We start from the raw sequence: 15902 nt of genomic DNA on the forward strand, positions 1-15902 counted from the left end.
ATTTATCATAGATTATTAGAAGTTATCTAGAACAATTCAGTGATTGTAGAATAACAAATAGTAGCACATGCCTACATATTCCATATTACACTCTTGAAAGCTGGGTTGGCCACATTAAGTAGAGCTCTGATAAGATGCACTGGGTAACTCTAAAGTACAAATGACTAAATCAATCCCTACAGATAATTTTTAAGGCCATTATTTGCTCGTCACACACAACACAACCATGTATTGATTCAGATTTCCAGTTTTTAATCATCACTTCTGTTTTTATTTAAGCAGATATTTCCATTAGCATTGTACATGTCTGGAACCTACAGAATTCTCCCATGACTACCCAACCATCTTCCCTTCTCCATGCAGCGTTTTCAGCATCATTCATCACATTCAGATCTTCAATGTCCAGTCTGTCAGCTTGCAGGTAGAGAAAGTGGAAAAGCAAAGGGGAAAGGGGGAGGACAGAGTTTAATTTTTAATTCCCCAGTGAAGAGTCAGAGCCGTCATCAGGCACTGTTCATCTTACACTCCAACAGAGTTATGGGTGGATCCAGTAGAGCTCAATTGAGTCCATCGAGCTCCTGAAATCTTGCCACTTGCAGGGTCCTGTGCAATTCCCAATACTCTTGATAATCTGTGAGGTATCCAACGCCTCAGTATCCTGCAGGATGGGAAAGAGGTAGGGGGCTATTAAGGCTGGAAGCTGGTGTAGAGAGTTTCTGCAGTCTGTGGTTGTTGGTTTCACTCGTTTTTAAGCATGAATGATGGCTTTGGTGAACACTGCCCTCTGCCCAATCGGGAGGACGGAGGGGAGGAGGAAAGGAAGAGAGCTGGGGGTTAGAACAAAGATGGAGTATTTAAAACAAAAATACATCTTTGCTGGATGAGTAGGCCCTCAGACTAATACAGGGAGAACACAGTCCTCAAGAATAAAAGCAAACAACAGCAAACATTCTCTGACACACACACACCAATAAAAACAGCCAAACAAAAAAAAGGCAAACAAGCAAGTCAATCAAACCATACAAAGTGACATCAGGCCTTTTCAAAGTGACATCAAGTTTCTCTTTTTAATCCCATTCAATCCCACATGTCTTGATCAATAAAGTCTATCTCCCACAATTCTCTGTAAACCAGAAATCCTCAGTGGCTCCTCTATATGGCTGGTCAGCAAGGTTAGGGTCCTCTCTGAAACAATGACAGGAACGGGTCTAATATGGAGAATGTGCCCGTCATTAACCAATGGTATGGCTATTTCAGTATTTACATAAGTGACAGGCAATGATTTCAGCAGCATTATCAGGGGACTGATCAACACAGTACTTTACAGCACATTCAGAAAAAATAGAGAGTCGTGGTGCAGAACAGGTACAAATGGCAATCTTATATAACGGAAAATCAAGTTTGCTTTATACAATCACATTTCTAGAGCAACTCTGAACATTCCACCACTGAAGTTTTACATCTGTTGTACATCTCATTCCTTGAAGCACCATTGTACAGCTAACATGGAAGTGTGTGATAACACAGAACAGGTATTGGGAACAGTAAGCAGGCTCTAGGGCATTACATTTCAATGCGTCACTTTATGAATGCTAATCTCAGTCAAATACACTGCAGAGTTTTCCCGTGAATAACCTAACAACCATGTATGGAGTTAGACAGGAACCCAGATGATTAAGAGGCAGAAAGAGGGCTTACTGACAGCAGCAGGAGGGGACCCCAACCCTGGTATGCAATCTTTTAAAGGTGCCACTCTGGACACAGTGGGGGGGAGAGAGGGACACTGGAGGGCTTTGAAAAAAAAAAAACAAGGCAAGGAGAGTGACACATCTCTCTTCCTTCTTTACCTCTCAAACTCCCTCCACTGAGGGCAAGTATGAGAAAGGACTCCTGGAGCAAAGTAAAACAGAAGCATTCGTGGAGTGCTAAATTCTCCTCATACCCCTCTTCCCCTGATCGTCCTCTGGAGAGAGGTGAGACGGAGAAAACAGGTGATACACAAGCGGAGATGAGAGTTGGTTTGTGTGAGCTTTACTATGTCCTTTCTACCTGGCCTCCTCCCTTCTGTCCTCTCTCTTAGTGCGGATGGGCTGAGAGCCATCCGAAGGCTGCTGGACCCAGTTGTTGTCATGGAGCCCAACACGGCAGCCTGGTGTGTCCTTGTCTGTACGCCGGCAGCACATCCAGTAGGAACGTCCATAAGGCAGGTCATGGTGGTAAGGTTTGGGGTGCCAACGGCACAAGGAAACATCTCCGCGCTCATATTGCCGCTTACACTGTTTGCAGGGGTCGTCCCTGTATAGTGGGTCTTGATTCCAGCGTGAATCCACTGCTCGCACTCCATACGCCTCTATCAGCATTTTGAAGTAATGGCATGTGCACTTGAGGGCTGCCAAGGAGCGTGTCGGCAAATAGCTGAAGATGTTGACCATGATATGGTCGGGCAGCAGCAGCATGTACTGGCGCGGTTCGAGGAGCCTCTGAATCTGAAAGCGGATCTCCAGGAAGTCATGGGACACATGGCGGTAGAGGCGGCACAGCGAAGGGTCCGAACAGTCGTCCACAACGCTCGGAGAGTCTGGTCGAGTTGCCCGCTCCCCAGAACCCACTGCCACCCCTGCCCCATGGCCGTTGTTGTTGGCACAGTCCAAAGAGCAGATTCCTGACCCACTAACAGGGCTAATTCCTTTTGCATCTTCCTCAGGGCCCCGGGGCGGCTGAAGGAAGAAGAGCTGTCCAGGAGGAGGATCATCTGATGAAGGGTCAGTGGAACCCCCACCACTCCCTCCCCCATTAGTCATAGCGAAACATACAGTCTCCTCCTGCACATTCTCTGTACTGTCCTTGCCATAAAACACACATTGGTCCACAGCACCTGTCACCACAACCTCCACATGGAAGCCTGTCACTCGCTCCCTCCCCATACCAGCAATTTTCTTCTCGCCAGAGGAAAGCTCTTGGGTTGGGTCAGGGCTGCCACAGACCAGCCTGTCTGGAAGATGATGGTCTCCATCTTGTTTTGGGGCAGCAGTTGTGGCAGCAAGCAGGAGACTACTGGGGTCTCTTGATGAGGGGCTGACGAGCTGGTAGAGGTCACATGTGATCTTCTCTTTTGCCCTGGCTGCTGCCTGGTTGCTCCCACCACCACAGCTCATAAACATACAGCGGGACCTGCCAGATGTCTCCAACTGAGACCGCGGGTCCAGATTCGACACTCTGAAAGCTATCCTAACCTCACCGTGACTGCGGCTGGGTGGCGGAGGAGGAGCTACAATGCCAGACTCCTCTCCTTTCCTACACTCCTTGTCCTGATTAGAGGAGTTTACTCCAGAACCAGTGCCCAGAGAGAGCCGATTCTCTAGGTTCTGGGACTCAAAGTGTGCGATGGCCTGAGCCACCCGTAAGGACTCCTGCTGCTCCTCCAGCTCCTGGTCTGTCTGGAAGGGAGACGATGACTCTTCGGCCTCTTTGGAGGGCTGGCCATTTGAACTGTCTGACACAAATACCATAGGTGTGGGGTCTGATACTGTTCCCCGGAGTAGAGTGTGCTGGTGGGAGGCAAGATCCAGATTGTGAGTGGTTGTAGGGGGTTGCTGATGTTGGTTCCCATGAACAGCTACAATCCCCTGGAGGGCCATAGCCGTCCTCTGTTCCACCAAGGCAACCATCTCTGCCACTGACAAGAGGTCTGTTTCACTCACACCTCCTAGAGAAGGCTCATCGGGGCTGGAAGGTGCAAGGAGTGAGTCATGGCTGAGATTTAGCTCTGTGACTTGGGAGCGTGAAGGAGGGTCGTAAGAGGAGCATCGTCTTCGTCTTTTGGCTTTACTGCAGTCAGTCGCCCAATTACCCTTTACCTGTAAAACAAAATTATTTAAATTCAAATTAAAAAAAATCTAATTTAGATTTTCTTTTTGATACTTATTGTTTCAGTTCCTTACCTTCATTGCACTGGGCCTGGGCTGGCCTGCTCCACTGAACTGGTGTGCAACAAAGAAGGCTATCTTCTCCTTGGTGTTGCCCGGCTTAATGACATACCAGGTGTCTAACAGCACACGGCCATCTTCCATCTGCGACCCAGGAGAGGGTGGCGAGGGAGAAGTTGAAGAGGGTGGAGGGGCCTGGCTCTGTGTTGCGGAGCTGGATTCAAGCTCAGGTTCAGGTGGTGTGTTCTCTGAGCCCACATCCTCCTCGTCGCCATTTTCTTCTTGCACCCCCACTATCAACACACCATCTTCACTTCCACTCCCTGTCTTAATGGCCCCTGAAGAGGGCTCAGCCTTACAGAGGGAGGGGGACCCTGCCCCACCTCCACTGCTGCCCCCTGAGCCTGGACTCCTAGCTTTGTTCTGGGAGTAGGTGCCAAAGGGGCGCGGGCACCAAAGGCGGATGTGGGAGAAGGTGTCTCGGTCCATCAGGATGCGGACCACTGGGGCATATCTGCATCTATGCTGGCCAGCAAACACCCAGAGCCAGGGCTCTCATTGTTGGCTCCCTATCCCAGTGCCAACCTGATGGGCACTGTCTGCCAACAAGCCAGCCTGCAACCCTGGGCATATAACCTGCGGACGAATGAGAGAAGAGAGAAATTATTACTAACAAAAACGTTCAATCTCTGAAAAGAGAGTTCATTGTCACTAGAACAATGTCACTAGAACAATCTTTGGTGCATGGATCAATTCAGACAATCATTGACTAATCATGGCTGTGTTGAATAGTTGCCTTGAGGTACAATTCAGACCGAATGTTAATGTTAGCCCATTACTTCAGCAGCTGAGCCACTAGACTGGACAGAACTATCATTATACTGCTCTCTGAACTTTCACAATTGCCTGCCTCCTACTTTGGCCAAACTCAATTAGCACTTACATTCGCTTCTGTGTGTCATGATAATCTCCCCTGCTTCAGAGCCTCTAAATCAAATTAGAGGGATTCCATTTCAGGTTTGGTGTCTGAGGCCGGCCGATGAAAGGGAAGAAGGATGGAAAACAAAAGCTCCATATGGGCCCTCCTCTTTCTCCCTCTTCTCCTCTCCTGCATCTCAGTGCTTCAAAGAGGACTTGCTTAATAAGAGGCAACGCAGGGAGGAGCAAACAGGCATATGCTGGACCTATTTTTAGCAAGCTGCATGAGGGGGTGGGGTAGTAGTAATGAAACTGCTGTAGTGTCCTCCCTTTTCTCACCCCTTACTCCCTGCCAAAGAGTGTATCCTACAGGGTAGGGGCGAAAGCCTTTAGTCCACCCAGCGTGCTTTGCTTCTGCAGCTATGCCAGCTGCCGGGGCTGCCAGGAACGTGCATTTGTGCTTAAGGAGACGAGTATGTGGCAATGGAACAACACATTTGACTTGCTGCTGAACTGAAGGCCTGGTCTGTATCTGTAACAGCTTGAACCAACAATTACACTTAATCTGTCAGTCCTGAACTGCCCCTTTTCAGGTTAGGCTTTATACATAACATGCTAAAACTGTATAATAGGATTAAACTCAAACATCATTTCAGATAAGTTGCAACAGCCTAAGACAATTTGAGCATCTTTTGCCAATTTCCAGATTATATAGAATGTAACAGGGGACGATTGGTCAATGCAAAGTTCGTCATGGCACTACACAATCTGGTATCTACTGCTAACATTACAATGTTTAAAAAATACAACATCAAAAAGGAACAGATAATGTGCTAAAAGGTGAGAATTTTATATAATATTAATATTGATTATAATCATAGACAATAAAACCACTTCGACCCCTTAATTTCTTTCAGTTAGTCCTGTTAAAATAAACAGGACTAAGTCAAAACATAGTATTTGGCAGAAACATGGTAAATGTGTGAGATTTAGGACATATTTGAAAATTTGTCGAACAGCTATATGCTATTTAAGACATTTTTGTTCTCACATACAGCTGCTCCAGGTAATACCTAGAAGAGTTCAGGTTTTCCGTGCATGTCTGAATGCCGCTTTTTTGTCATTCACAGTGAGTAGCCTCCACATATTTCATAAACCAATGCTCTACCTCTCTGCCTCTCAAGGAACCAGGACATTTCAGTCTCATCACTAGTGTGCTGTGTTTGGATGGAGTTGCCGGGTTGAATAACTTGTTTCCTTGAAATAGTGTTAAAAAGGTGTGCAACAAGCTTCAGGCAGGTTTCTCTCATTTCATGGGTGTGTCAGAGGTGTTTCCCATCCAAGATTCAAGGTACAATTTAACTATAACAACAAAATGAGTCCCTGCGCACAACTCAGAAAAGGCAAAGGTCAGTCAGCAGTGACATGTAGAGTAACTCTTGGAGGAAAATGGCAGTGTGCAAGCCAAACGCAACAGGGTGTTCAAGGTACCAAATAAACATTTTGCTGCATTTTGTTGGAGCTGAACATACCCCACAGTTGACACACAGAGGTGCCTCTTGCTCACACGGCAGTACTGATGAATCTCTTCTATGTAAAGTTGCTATGGTTTGTCAAAACAACAACTTAGATACTTCTAACAAAAAATGTCGCCAAAAATGGTCTGATAATAGAAGCGGTTTGTTCCAGTTTATTTTGAAGGGACAACAGCCTATGGGAGAACTCCCAGAACATGACCAGATGACCAATGATGAAACTTGATTCAGTCACGCAGCACTCAGCGGACCAATGGTGTAAACTACACTCACAGATGTAACGCTTGTAAGACAAATTTCAAAGAGAATCTCCATTAACTTCCTTAAATCTTTATAGTTTGATTTGTATTATATATAGGGCTGAACGATTTGGGAAAATAATCTAATTGTGATTTTTCCCCCCAAATATTGCGATTGCGATTTAATATGCGATTTTTTTTATTTTATCTTCTTTTCCCCCCAAAAAAAACCATAATGAATGATTTAAATATGACCAACACAATATTAGATACATTTACTGTACAATATTCTTTCCCACATTTTAATTTAACGGCTCATTACAGAAACAAGAACAACAAATCAGTGTGCATTTAAGTAATTTAATCAAAGTCATTGTAAGTATAAACACAAGGCATGCACCTGTGTGCAAAATTTACCGTCTTGAGAAAAACATTTTTTAAATTATAGTCTTACTGCTCCCAAGTCAGTAACATTTCCAGTGTTGGGAAGGATACTATATTCTATATACGTATTCTGAATACTTGGATTACTTCCACATTGAATTGTATTGTATAAGTGTTGGAATGCGGCGTTGTTATAGTAAGTGGCGCAGCAGCAGTTTAAGCTCTGTGTCCGCGGATGCGGCGGGCCAGCTGGATGCGCTGGAAGGGCAGCTTGCGGATCAGCAGCTCCGTAGATTCCCATTCATGTCCGGGTGGTCGTGCAGCGGTATGGAGGCGCCGGGCCTCAGCAGGAACACCCCCATGCTGAACACCAGCGTCTCGCAGATGTGCATGTAGGTGACCGGGGGGCTCTGGAGCCCTGTCGCCCCGGAGCACGGCTTGCTTTTCCAGGGAGTGATTTTCTGGTCCGCCGCCCGCAACGCGGTCAGCAGCGGGATGAGCTCGCTCTGTGAGTCCGCCACGTCAGCCGAAGACTTTAGGACCCTGTAGGTGATGCAGGCTTGCTTCACTATCTTCTTGATCAGAGGAGTTTTGTGGTCCCGCGGCATTCTTGCTGCGGGTGAGGACAGCAGCCCAATGCCCTACTCTCTTTCGCACGTTTTAATCGCGCACGTTGCGATTAGAAAATCGCGTTTTATCATATCGCGATTTTATCGCAAATGCAATTAATCGTTCAGCCCTAATTATATACCCAATATTTGTAAAGAGAATAAGAAACCTGAATATAAATATGATTGAGTGATTCAAACTGTATCCAAGTACATTAGGGTCTCGATCACGAACAAACACTGTTCAGAAAGCTGGATAAGGTGTTACAGCCCACAGTATTCTGCTTTATATCAGACCACTGCCATAGCATATACAAAATTTCTCAAAATGAAAACAATGTCTTCAATAAAAACGTAGTATTATAGCACTTAATTATTCCACCATGCTCCATAGGCTTGAAAACAGGTCATTGTTGTGCCCCGTACAAAATGAATGGGTGATGTTTTGTACATTTGAACTAATGGAATGGCTCAGAGAAGTGCAAAAAGCAAACACCGCCCACGCTGTGGTGAACCAATTCAAATGCTTCCTCTGTAATCACACAGCAATAACTCTGCTAAGAGCAGCCAGATTATAATGTTGTGAGGAAAAAAAGCTAGAGAACCCATTTTATTGTCCCCGCTCTCCATGACCCTTTATGAGTCTCTTTAACCACTTTTATCTCTACATCCTTTCCATCAACTCCTCTTCCCCCTCCCTCTCATTGCGTCACGCAATCCATCTTTCAGAGCAGATTGGGAGGCATTGTGAGAGGAGCTTACAAGAAACTGCCCACTGCAGGACTCCAATGCGAATACTATACTGTGCCACCAGCAATTGTGGCAAGGATCAGGACAGCCAGATTACTCCTGTTGGTCTCAGCAGGTGTAAACTCCTGTCTGTCACCTCCTGCTCACTGATATCATTCTTCAATTCAGCTTTACACACAATTTAACCGTGGTCATTTCATTATTTTGTCTGTTCATGTTGTCAGATGACTAAACCAAGTATGAAACAGTGCATTAGTTAACAAGGAGAACAGTAACTTCTGGGCTGCTGCACCGAGACTGTGCATTAAATCACTGTTTCATGCTTGAGATGACATCTGACAACATAATCATTTATATACAAATGAAAAGGATTCCATTGCATTACTGGCTAAAGTGGCATTTACATGACCGATCAGACATTTAGTGGCATTAGAATATTGACTGCTGCGCAGCACCTGGGCTTCACCTTAATGAAAAATATTTTTTCTCTGTGTCCACATTGTAATTTTGTAAATCTAACCTCACCAGAAGTGCAGTGTTTCCCTGATATGACAGTGACTGTCTACCAAGGTCTTATTTCTTCTGCTACAGTTTCATAATTAACTTAAACTTGTTTTCAACTTCTCATAATAACACAAAATATTTCTTGCTTATTGTATCGTGCAGTTGCTTCATTATAGAGCTCTGTGCCATGCTCTTTGCCCCGCTGTCTCCCTCTCACACAAAACATATTGACAGACTTGTCTGTCACAGCTAAACAGGTGATCTACAGGGTGGGAGGAAATTACACCTTCTTGATGGCCCACCAAAACACCAGTCTTTACCAATATCAGCAGCAAGGGAGAACTTTTCAGCACGCCAGGAGTTTTCACCTTAGATGTACCTTAGAGGGTGAACCCATCACTTCAGCTGGGTTGCGCACAAAAACATGTTCAGATATTCACTTTGGGTGTAAAAACTAGGGACTTAATGTAATGAGTTACTAGTCCATATAAACAATTCCAGAAAAATGTACCAATGAATGTGTAGTCAAAATGTCAAATGCCTGCCTGTAAAATACATATTTTTGGGACACCGAGAAGACACTGTCCTATCAGCAAATCACAACCACACACAGTCGGGAGTCATCTGTCATTCAGTTTACAGTACTCAACATTACCACTCCACAGTCCAAGTCAGTACTGACATACTTAGATTTTTTTCCCTCTTCATTTGAGGGAGCTCGTGCAAATGAAGGCTTGGGTCTGGTTTTAAGCTTTCTGCATCAACCTAATCCTTCAAATCCCACCAAAGTATAGTTGCAGCTAGCGACACAACAGCAACACTACTGTGCTGGAGACCGCATCGTTAGGTATCCAAGCCGTTTGACAAATTACAGTAAAAAAAAAAATTGTGTTTTCAGTACGTGTTATTTAACTTCACTAACTATGACTGCACCTATACACAACTGTATAGCTTATATAGGCCTTAGGTATGACATATCACCCTGGATGACATCCACATAGTACAAGTTAGACTCCCCAAAATTGAAAGGAGGGGTTGAGTTGACCAGACAGAAGTTGTGTCATTTAACCTACACGTATGTCGTATGTACATTTTGTTAATAATCCAGAGTAAATCGCTCCTCCTCTGTCTGAAAGAGAAGTTTTTCTAACACTGTGAAACGTATCTAGATAAACAAATGGCGTAGTTGCCGTTCTGTCAAATGCTTGAGAATTACTGCTGCATTCATGATGTGGAAATCTTCATAGCACTGATTATACAGCTACACACACTGCTTACTTAGATGTTGACAAGGTGCAGAGGCCTTATTTAAACTGCATATGCACAAAAAGGGGCCTGAGGGAGGTCTATGACACATCTGGTGCAAAGTTAGGATCTATAACAAATTTGAACGGAGCATATGAGTGAACACCTGTTCGCAAAACTTGACCTATGCATGCAAACATTTCTGAAAAACTGCCAGTGGGGAAGATGAGGCAGTAAATTGAAACCAAATTGTGGAAATTAAATGTCAGGTATCATATTGTATAATGATGCCTCTCAGACATTTATTTTCACTTCATAGCATGTCACTTTTAGAGCCACTTTAAGATTTAGATGCAAACCAACAGTGGTGTTTGTGGTTATGCTAGTGGCCATATGTATTCCATGAGCACCTCTTAATTGTAAAATATATTAGCCATCGCTCACACCTCAAAAGGGGGTACACCCTGCTGCTTCACAATATAACAAAGGTGGGGGGTTGGCTGCTGCTGCCCCAACAACATGAATTTAAATTAAGACTCACCACACAGTTCAGAGGCTTCTCTTATTTTTTTAATATAAAGATGGTAAGATTTTTTATCCTATTTAGATTGTGTTAACTGCAACATTCAACATTTTAGGTCAGGTTTCCTTTTGTGGAACAGTGAATAAAGCAGGTTCATAAACGAGTGTTTCTCAGATGCTATTGCTCTGAGTCAGGACATCATTTTAGGATGTGAGAAGAGCTGATTGCTCAGCTCGTTTCTCTGATAGCATAAAGCAAATCATCTGATGACTACAATCCTTCATGCAATTAAAGATTATTGCTATGAGTTTACAAAAAGGTAATGTCTTAATTTCATCCAGCCAACAGCTAATGCTTGTTTGAAACATTGGCATGAGGCTTGCACATTTTCAAGTTGATAGAGATGTATAGGGGAACACTGACTACAGGTGTGCTTACACAGTTTCATAAATAAGATGTTTTGGCGCAAGCCATTTATGGCTTTTGGGAAGAGTTACACTTTGCCTATCATACAAACTCCTATGAATGAGGCTACTGATATGTTCAAATATTACAATATGACTGCTTACATAGTGACAGACTGAGAGGTTTGTCTCATTACATAAAAACTGAATTTCTGCTGGATTGGAAAGCAAACTTTACCTCGCATTTCTCATGCGGCTGCTATACTGTTTTTGAAGTAACCGATTAAGTCAACTGTGCTAACTTAGTTAATAGTTAAATACAACCGACAGTTGAAATTACTTGGTAGTACTATAGTTTCACTGACTTTTCTTCCAGTCCTCTCTTTTTGGGTTGTCTGTACAAACTGCAGAAATTGTATTATACCCACAGATACTCACAATAAATTTGTATTTCGTTTCTGGTTGTCAGTAATGGCCGAAGAAGCTCAATTATGATGACTTTTGTGGCACGTATATCTTGTGTTTAAGCTGGGACATTTGTTTATTGTGTGAAAGTGTATGTGCATCCATTCATGTCACATCTATCTGCGTCTTTGGTTGATGTTGTATGTAATCACACCACTGGACAAATGTATTTTGCATTTGGTCTGAATACACCATAGTACATTCCCATTAGAAGTTGGATTAGAAAATGGTGCAATGGCAACTTGTTACTGTGTAGTTTTCCCCTTAAATCCATCATCTTATTGGTAAAACGCAACCTTGCAAAAGCCAAATAAAGACAAACAGTCACTCTGACTCAGCCCCTGTGCTATCCTGCAGCTCTCCCACACTTAAAAACAACAGCATTTTAGCCAGATGGCCAAAAAGCTGAAAAATGATAATAATGAAGCATGCCAAAAAGTCTTAGCTCAATCTCCAACCCTGCATGTGGGCCTGTGAAGACAATGCAATAGAGGCATGGCCAGCCGGCCAGCTTTGCTGCAAACTGTCACCAGAACAATAGAGCTTAGTGCATCACTCCAGCAGCAGCAGTCTGTCCAGGAACATTATATGGAGAGCAGTCTTTCAGCCAGGACACCTAAGAAGACTGGCCGTCTTTCCTGCGTGCTGTAACATCGTCAAAACTATAGTGCCAACCCTGATACTCCAATCACAATGGCTCTGTGTCAACACAGTGCATTATCCTTGTTGAGTCAGTGGATGAGGGCATATCATACTTCCTGTATCTGTATCACAAGTTGGGGGACTTCAAACTCAACCAAACAGCTGGTTTTAAATCAATGACAGCAGGAGATTTTCACAGTCCACGAGAAAGATTCACTCCGGGTCGTCTCGTCTTATCAGATAGTACCGGTCTTCTTACACGAACTGTGTTGTGCAGCACAATGCACCAATGTGTTTGTTTACATCACCCAGTTTGGTTTGAGCGTCACTGCTCTTTCTAAAGCGAAGGCCTACAGGTCGCATCACTGTGACTTTTCCTGGTTGTATTTTAAATGACATTACATCACAGCATTTGAGAATATTGAGCCAACTTCTCCGGTGACAAACAACTATTGCTTCAGAAAACTAACAACAAACAACAACAACATTAATCTGGTTGTCAATTTGAACTGAAGCAATCACCTTTGATAAACCATTAGCTGGTTGCTCCATTAGCAAACAGCTTTCCTAGCGTCGTAGTAAAATGCCCACTGTCTGTTTGACACCTCGAATGTTTCCTCCCGTCATCCCATGGTTAACAATAACCGAGTCTAAACCTCCTAGGTTTCTAGGAACTGTAATACGTGATCTGGCTTATTAATGGGTATTTGCAGTTTAAATACACTCGTCGCTAGCTAACGAGCTTGCTAACTCGGTAGCACAACTTACCTGCACAATAACATGACAACGTTTGCTAACAGGCTAACAGGATCAAAAAAGCTGAACATCATTTTGTACAAGCTAACTTACCTAAGCAATGTCAGTCCCCGCCGACGACCCTCTTGACTGTCGATGACAAGTCGCTGTGTTTGGCTCTGACCAAAGCAGTTTGACTGGGGAAATGCAGGTGACACGAGTATCCAACTATCCACGTAGCTAAGCTAGCTCACTCGCTGGCTAGCGTCGACATTAGCCAGCAGCTAACTGTCTATTATCAACCTTGTCCGGTGGTGGCTGCTGTCGAGGCTCGCTGTGCCTGTCACTCCTCTAAACCCAGTGCGGCTGACTCCGCGCCTACTTGGGGCCGCCGGCAGTAGGTCTCTAAGCTATCTATTTGGAAGCGACACAAGCCTTCACGGTATGTTCTCGGGGATACCAAAATAATCAGTGTCAGGACGGCGAAGGGAGGAAGGCCATCTTGTTGACAAGCAGCTGCATAAGGCCCGCAGCCAATAGCGAGGCAGAAACGATGGTGTGCCCATATATGGCGTCCGCACTGCTCCCTCCCTCTGCTGCCCTCTGCCCCCAGCCTCGCTCCGCAAGCCCCACTGTCACATCTCAAAGGTCACTGCGGCCCGGACAGGTGTGGACAGCAACACACTGATGATGGGCATTGTTACTGACTGACAAACTTCGCATTGGACTTGTGCAGCGTCCGTTGTAAACCGTTCGGTCTGTGTTAAAGCTCCAGAGCTACTTCAGAAATATTCCTTCTCATTAGTGAGTCTCCTCTCCCTATGCCGGCCACTGTCGGCATAGGGAGACATAGACATAGCACACATAGCTGCCAACTGCTCTGTGTGGTCACTGCCCTTGTGTGTGTTGTGTTCCGTGTGCTGTGTCCACCTACAAATTGCTGAGCATGATTGTGTGTCCATGATTGATGCAGGACGAATGAATTAAATCTTAATCACATCTTAAACAGTTCTACAATATACTGTCACTTTTTATTGCTTGTGTGATGGACATTTAGTGCAGAGATTTATGGTGCAGAGTGAAGTTAGAAAACTTTGTGTTCATCCTACCTGATTTATAGCCCATAAATATTTTAAAGGGATAGTTCACTGAAAAAATGAAAATTCACTCAATATCTACTCACCCCTATGTGGATAGAGGGGTGGGTGAAGTGTTGAATCCGCAAAAAACTTTTGGAGTTCCAGGGATAAACAGTGTTGCAGCCAAATCCAATAAAATGTAATTAAATGGCAACCACTTATTCAAATTTAGAGAAACAACAGAAAAAATATGACATGCCTTCATACTGCGCCTGTGTCATCCAAGTGTCTGTAAGCCAAGACATTCAAATTCGCCTCGAACGGGCGTCATTTACACCATGTTTTTAACCTAAATGTCCTGTGATATTCTCCTTCTATAGTTACTTCTGCAGTTCTCGCGAATTTCAACCTGTTTAAACTCCTGCTGTTTACCCATGAGAGTTTTTGTAGACTCTTTTTTTACTTTGTAGATGAGGCTGAAGATACGGGATTCTATGGATGTTGTTGTCACGATGGAGCTCAGCCCTTGTGACCTCTTGGATGTCTGTGTCAGTCCAATATATTGGGAAAAAATTATCAAATTTTCAAATTGATATGGATTTGATATGGATCCGTGATTTGAGTCATTTGCCACTGCTGTGGTTAATCAGAGGGAACAGAAGAATAAATGTTCAACACAGTCCACAGACTGAGTACCACGTATCCACATCACACCAAACTCGACACTTCACTTTCTCTGGCAATTACAATACACATAGAAAGTGGGAGATATGCGTTCCATAAACAAACAGACATAGAGATGTTTGTGGAATCAGTAGTTAGAACATAACATAGAGATAACCTTAATATAACATAACGTACATGTGACATTTCTGATCATTTAATTTTCATTGATAGCAATATAACAAAAGTCAAAAAATATATCTATATAATGTATTGTGTAAACACAATGAGGATGTATCACATAATTCGTCTGCCTCAGATTTGTAAAATATTTAGCTGTTAATTAAGTTTTTGTCATTCTCTTCCAATAAAGAGTTTAAAACCACTCTTTAAACCGCCAATAAATAGTCGTGTAACTATTATTTTTATAATGAACGATATGAAAGTTGATTTAATTTTTGCATTTCTGACCGTCTCGCCCAGCTCTATAATGTGTCATAGTGGTCTCTGTGCTTGCATTTCAATTAGGCTGTGGGAAAGCAGAAGATTAGAGTAGCCCCCTCCGCGTCCAGCAGAGGGCCAGACTTCCCTGTATGTGAGTGTGTCCATCCTGGAAACAGTGTGTAGACAGTGCTGACAATCACTACACAAGTCAACATCAATGTCCTTCTTTTCTCTCTAGATAATGTTCTCGACTAAATGACACTCACAAATAGATGATCATGATGGAGATCTGGAGTTAGTAACATAGTGGTAAAAAAAGATGGATGAACTATTACAGATAATAATGAGGCAAAGAAATGCAGTCTTCCTTAAAAGACTGTCATTCTGTTTCATGCAGGACAGCATCAGTCTGCAGGACTGGGCTGTTTCTCAATTTCTTTTGAAATAACATTCAGATTATGTGACTATTTCATTTTATTGTTTTAGAAATGTATGTTTTCTGTCCAAATATTTTACTCCGAGGGAGTTATAATCAAAACAAGTATTTTTTTTTACTCTTTTAGGATTTGTTATCAAATAACTTTCTATTCTGGTCTGCTGATATTTAGAAATGAATTAGTCTATTAGTCACAACTCCTAAATGGCATAGTGATTATTGTTGCATTACTATACTGTGCAGTGACTGCATACTGTTGCTTTACGGTAACTTCTGCAATTTAAACATAAAGTTGTAATCTTACTATCAAATTGAGGATGTTTAACTGAATCACGCTCTTCACTCTCATTGATCATTTTGAAATTTATAGTTATTACATTATTTTCAATTTTAATACATGTT

At 43.3% G+C, this 15902-nt stretch overlaps 1 protein-coding gene across 1 annotated transcript; it reads right to left on the reverse strand.

Annotated features, from left to right (window-relative positions):
• Nucleotides 1-231: 231 nt before the first annotated feature.
• On the reverse strand, nucleotides 232-13400 carry fbxo46 (F-box protein 46). Its single transcript, XM_053423074.1, has 3 exons — nucleotides 12993-13400; nucleotides 3942-4562; nucleotides 232-3857 (listed from the first exon to the last, which is right to left on the reverse strand). The coding sequence occupies exons 2-3, from the start codon at nucleotides 4413-4415 to the stop codon at nucleotides 2046-2048; spliced, it is 2286 nt and encodes a 761-aa protein (XP_053279049.1). The 5' UTR covers nucleotides 4416-4562; nucleotides 12993-13400; the 3' UTR covers nucleotides 232-2045.
• Between the last annotated feature and the right edge of the window lie 2502 nt (nucleotides 13401-15902).

This window comes from Pleuronectes platessa, chromosome 5, assembly GCF_947347685.1.
Source record: "Pleuronectes platessa chromosome 5, fPlePla1.1, whole genome shotgun sequence".
NCBI lineage: Eukaryota > Metazoa > Chordata > Actinopteri > Pleuronectiformes > Pleuronectidae > Pleuronectes > Pleuronectes platessa.

Excerpts from the sequence above, each read along its gene's own strand:
- fbxo46 (XM_053423074.1), bottom strand. The coding sequence starts at position 4,415 with ATGGACCGAGACACCTTCTCCCACATCCGCCTTTGGTGCCCGCGCCCC. Across the intron at positions 3,858-3,941 it reads CCAGGCCCAGTGCAATGAAG|GTAAAGGGTAATTGGGCGAC; the intron begins GTAAGGAACTGA and ends TTTGTTTTACAG.